This window comes from Apis dorsata, unplaced genomic scaffold, assembly GCF_000469605.1.
Source record: "Apis dorsata unplaced genomic scaffold, Apis dorsata 1.3 scaffold_787, whole genome shotgun sequence".
Taxonomy (NCBI): domain Eukaryota; kingdom Metazoa; phylum Arthropoda; class Insecta; order Hymenoptera; family Apidae; genus Apis; species Apis dorsata.
This window is the reverse complement of record NW_006263931.1, coordinates 252861-256163: the sequence shown is the minus strand read 5'-3', so window position 1 is coordinate 256163 and position 3303 is coordinate 252861. Positions and strand designations below refer to the sequence as shown.

The following is a 3303-nucleotide window of genomic DNA, read 5'->3' as shown; positions in this document are numbered from 1 at the left end:
CTTTTCTATGATATATATAATTTAATAAATATAAACTAAAATATTATAATATTTTAATATTTTTTATAATAGATTGAAAAAAATATATATATTCCTTTAAAAAGTTTAAAATAGTTTTGATTTTTCTATAAAAATAAATTATTTTTTTTTATTAAAACTTTTTTTATTACATGACTATAAATGATTGAAAAATTTCAAATCGTTTTTAAATAAAAATTTTGATAAAATAGTTTTAAGTAAAACTTTGCTACAATAGAATATTAAATAATACTTTGATGATATATATTATATTGTGTATAATTATATGTATTTTATTTGTTTAAAAATATATTATATATTTTCAGTTACTAGAAAATACTGGAGTTAATAAAAATGATATAGCTCTTTGGGAGATTAATGAAGCTTTTAGTGTAGTAGTAATTGCAAATCAAAAATTATTAGATCTTGATCCTAATAAAGTGAATATTCATGGAGGTGCTGTATCTCTTGGTCATCCTATTGGGCAAGTATTTTTTATTAGATTTTTTCATATATTTAAACAAATTTAAAAAAAGTTATAAGTACTTTTAAAATTTAAATATATAAAATTAAAATAAAATTTAAAAACTTAAAATTTTAGTATGTCTGGAGCTCGTATTGTAGTACATTTAGTACATGCTTTAAAAACTGGAGAAAAGGGTATTGCATCTATTTGCAATGGAGGCGGTGGCGCTTCATCAATCTTAATTGAAAAATTGTGAGTTTGCTACAAATTTTATATAATACAATGAATGATAGTTATATACTTATATATTAATTCTTTTATATTTTATTAATTATTTTATATAATATTTTATATAATAATGATTGTATACAATATTTTTTTTTTATTGTGCATGAGGGTATACAATTTTTGTATTAATATAACTATATTTTTTATAATATATTGTTATAATAAATAGATAATGTTGTAAAAAAAAATTATTTTTTAGAATAAAAATTTTTATTTATTCTATTTATAAAATTTATATTTATTCTACAGGTATCATACAATATCTTTTCCACCAGTATTAACATTATATACAAAACATCCTTGCTCACTTTGTGATATTTTAAAAAAGGAATTGCAATTGCATTTTTTTGGTCGTTATCAGTTACAAGAAATTGATATTACTGCATCTGGAAATGAACAATATCTGAAATTATACAAATATGAAATTCCAGTTCTTTTTTTAGAAGGTCAATTTCTTTGTAAGCATTATTTAGATTCAGAATTATTAGAAAGAAAATTACAAGAATTTAGTCAAAATTAAATATTAATAATACATAATTAAAATATAGAATAAATATATATATTTATATATATAATTACAAAATATTTATCTTATTTAAATGTAATTGATATTTATAATTTTTTATGATAATCGAATATATAAACAAAAAATTAGTGAACATAATATTTGGATATTTTATTAAAAATAATAATAATAATATATATTTACAATATATAATTATTATTAAATATATTGAAATACTTAATGTAATTAAGATTAATAATTGTTATTGGTAAATCTTCATTTATTTTAAGTCATTTCATTTTCACTCTCCCTTGCTATCTCTTTCCTCTTACTTCCCTTTCTTTCCGCCATTAGGGTCTACATATTCTCTTTCCAATGGGTAAGCAAGTGATCACACACACTAATATATTGAAGATCGGCAGTGAATTGGTGAATGCACGCATCGAACTTTCCTTGCCGTTGTTCGTTCTTTCTTCAGTGCGTGCCTAACGTGAATAACGTAAAGTATATTTTTGTTTCATATTGCTTACGTGGCATATTGTAGTAAATGTTTTATTAAAATTTTTAAAATAAACCGAAAAAGAGAAATGAATTAAAATTAATTACATTTTAAAATCGTGAAAATTAATAATGAACGTTGTGTATTATTAAAGTCTGTTGCAATTGTATTATTGAAGTTACGCCAGTGCCCTGTTTGATTTTTCGTGGGGCAACGTAACCAATATGTATCAAGAATAACGGGGCTAAATGTGAAACGGATCTTGACTTTATTTAAAAAGAATCATATAATTATAATATGAGTGTTCATAAATTCTTTTAATAGAAATAAAGAAAAAAGAAGAAAAAATTCCAGAAGAATTCTAATAAAAGTAAAATTTAAACAATAATAAAATAAATAAAATCATTATATAAAAAATGAAATTATATGAGTGCAGTGAACAATATAATTGAATATATTATCATTTTTAAATGAATTTAAAATAATGAAAAAAATTTAATTGAAAATATTAAAATAAAAGCAAATGCTGCTTCAAAATATTAACGGTTATTTTGAATTTTGTAATATTATATTTATTGAGAATAAAATTTATAATTATGAAATTGAAAATGTAATAATGTAATTAATAGAGGTTAATAGTGAATTGAATTTTTTTATTTTAATAGGCGCGCTGTGAGTTAAATAAACTCATAATATTTTTAGATGGCGTTATTCTCAGTCTTAATCAATTATAAATATTAAAGCGTTGCTATATTTTAAAAAATATTGATAATTCCTAATTATTTAAAATATATGAATATGTAAATTATATATGTAAATTATAATATGATATAGATAAAAAAATATATTTATACCATATATCTAATTCTTGAGTTTAATAAAGAATAAGTCAAATATGAATCGAAAAATTGAAATTTTAATTTAAAGGAACAAAAATTTACGAAAATAAAAATGAAATCATTTATTAATATTCACAATATTATATCTTTTGCGAATAATTTTACTCAAAATTCAATGTTTTTAATTTTTCAACAATTTTTCTGAAGATTGATCACAAGAAATAAAGGTATGAAAAGTATCTAATATTTTATTCAATAAAATTTTATTCATAATTATTTTTATAATAATTTTGTACAATTTTTAAAATTTCACAAATATATTTCATAACTTAACAAACCAAAAGATATTTAAAGAAGATCTAAATTATATTGACATAAAAAATTTCATACATGCAAAATTATATATAAAACAATTGTTATTATAATTATAATTATTATAGCTTTCAAATATTAATAAATATGCATTTATATCTTATATAAGATATGTATATTAATGTATTGATTATATTTGTAAAAATTATATTCACGAAAAAATAGATAAAATACTTCTGTTAATTTTTTTTATTATTGATTATTGATTTTATATTTTCAAATCAATATGTAAAAATAATTAGGATAATATAAATATAATAATTAATTATATATTTATATAAAAATATAAATATAAATATAATAATAAATAAATATA

The 3303-nt window shown here is 18.6% G+C and overlaps 2 protein-coding genes across 4 annotated transcripts in view; both read left to right on the top strand.

Annotated features, from left to right (window-relative positions):
• The window catches only part of LOC102677450 (acetyl-CoA acetyltransferase, mitochondrial-like), a 5521-nt gene extending 3996 nt beyond the window's left edge, over window positions 1-1525 (top strand). The window contains exons 6-8 of the mRNA XM_031513891.1: window positions 345-502; window positions 620-736; window positions 1022-1525. Of these exons, the coding sequence (XP_031369751.1) occupies window positions 345-502; window positions 620-736; window positions 1022-1292 (546 nt within the window). The 3' untranslated portion in view covers window positions 1293-1525. The remainder of the gene's footprint in view (window positions 1-344; window positions 503-619; window positions 737-1021) is intronic.
• Window positions 1526-1640: 115 nt separating this feature from the next.
• LOC102673394 overlaps window positions 1641-3303 on the top strand; it is a 24722-nt gene continuing 23059 nt past the window's right edge. For all 3 annotated transcript variants that reach the window (XM_006622878.2, XM_006622877.2, XM_006622881.2), the window contains exon 1: window positions 1641-1776. In XM_006622878.2, coding sequence (XP_006622941.1) covers window positions 1711-1776 — 66 coding nt within the window. In that variant the 5' untranslated portion in view covers window positions 1641-1710. The remainder of the gene's footprint in view (window positions 1777-3303) is intronic.